At 37.8% G+C, this 1,257-nt stretch overlaps 1 protein-coding gene across 1 annotated transcript; it reads right to left on the reverse strand.

Annotated features, from left to right (window-relative positions):
- Nucleotides 1-509: 509 nt before the first annotated feature.
- Nucleotides 510-1,205, reverse strand: LOC110035001 (protein LATERAL ORGAN BOUNDARIES-like). Its single transcript, XM_020739241.1, has one exon. It carries the CDS (start codon nucleotides 1,171-1,173, stop codon nucleotides 673-675), a length of 501 nt encoding a protein of 166 aa, XP_020594900.1. The 5' UTR covers nucleotides 1,174-1,205; the 3' UTR covers nucleotides 510-672.
- Between the last annotated feature and the right edge of the window lie 52 nt (nucleotides 1,206-1,257).

Below are 1,257 nucleotides of genomic sequence, written 5' to 3' on the forward strand. Positions count from 1 at the left end.
TCGTCCGCACATCCGTGATCCTAACGTTAATATTTTCTCCAAAAAGGCACCCTAACATTTGATGACACCATACCATACTTTGCAACACTGACAATATGTAACATGAACATTATTAAAAGGCAAATACTCTTTACATCCTACAAGTCAAATCGACAATTTTCATCACCATCTTTAAACAAATATTTCCATTAAGAAATGTTCCCAAAATTATATTACTTACTATCCTATCATACAAGTAATGTTTTTATATGCTAAAAAAAATTCAATAACCCAACAAAAACAACTAAAAAAAGATACAAATGTTTTAATTCAAAATTTGCCAAATTTCCCCCTAAATCAAACGAGGGAGCATTGAAAGAAGTATTACTAGAACATGCAATAAAAGCTAATACCCAATCCCATACTCAATAGAAAATATCACATGCAACATACAAATATAATCATACTATCATATATCACAAGATAACCCATCCAAACAATCATCACATCATAAATAATATTTACTCCCTTAACAAAACCTCATTGTGCAAAGGCATTACACTACCAATAAAGTACATAAATCTCTGACAACAGAAACACAGCAATCAATGCCATGCACGATCAATACATATCCAAACAAACCATACAATAAAACCCCACATATTAATTAAAGAACATAATCTCCCCACTCCCCTAACTCCCATCCACATCCCCATAAACATAACCACCCTTCTCCCTCATCTGCTCATTATCTGAATTATTACTCCATTGAAGAGAAGAATGGTAGGGAAGCAGAACCTGTTGATGTCCAGCATGTGCTGAAGGATGGCAGTAGCTACATGCATACTTCAACAGGTTGGCATTTGCTGCATCAAGCTCCTTCTGAAGAAGCTGCACTTGTTGCTGGAGGACGGAGATGGCACCAACACAGCCGTATACAGGGTCCTTCATGCGTGCATCAGCTTCATAAGCAAGTGAGTTCACTGCATCTTCTCTTTGGTGGGGAAGAAGCTCGTTGAGGAGCTTGGTTACATTGCTGGCTCCGAAGATTTTGTGAACGTTGAAGAACTTTTGAGGTTCTTCTGGTGGGAAGTAAGGGGCGAAGATGCAACCTTGCATGCATTTTCTCCTCAGGAACTTGCATGCAGCGCAGGGAGAGTTTGATGAAGCGGATGATGAGGAGTATGATGACATGGCTGCTTGTGTATAACAATCACTCTCTAGTTCTGCTGATCAAAAGACTTGGGTTGAATTTTTAGCAAAAAGTAAAAAAAAAAA

Source organism: Phalaenopsis equestris, unplaced genomic scaffold, assembly GCF_001263595.1.
Source record: "Phalaenopsis equestris unplaced genomic scaffold, ASM126359v1 Scaffold195219, whole genome shotgun sequence".
Taxonomy (NCBI): Eukaryota; Viridiplantae; Streptophyta; class Magnoliopsida; order Asparagales; family Orchidaceae; genus Phalaenopsis; species Phalaenopsis equestris.

What these genes read in the sequence shown, in the direction of transcription:
- LOC110035001 (XM_020739241.1), bottom strand. Translation starts at nt 1,173, where the DNA reads ATGTCATCATACTCCTCATCATCCGCTTCATCAAACTCTCCCTGCGCT.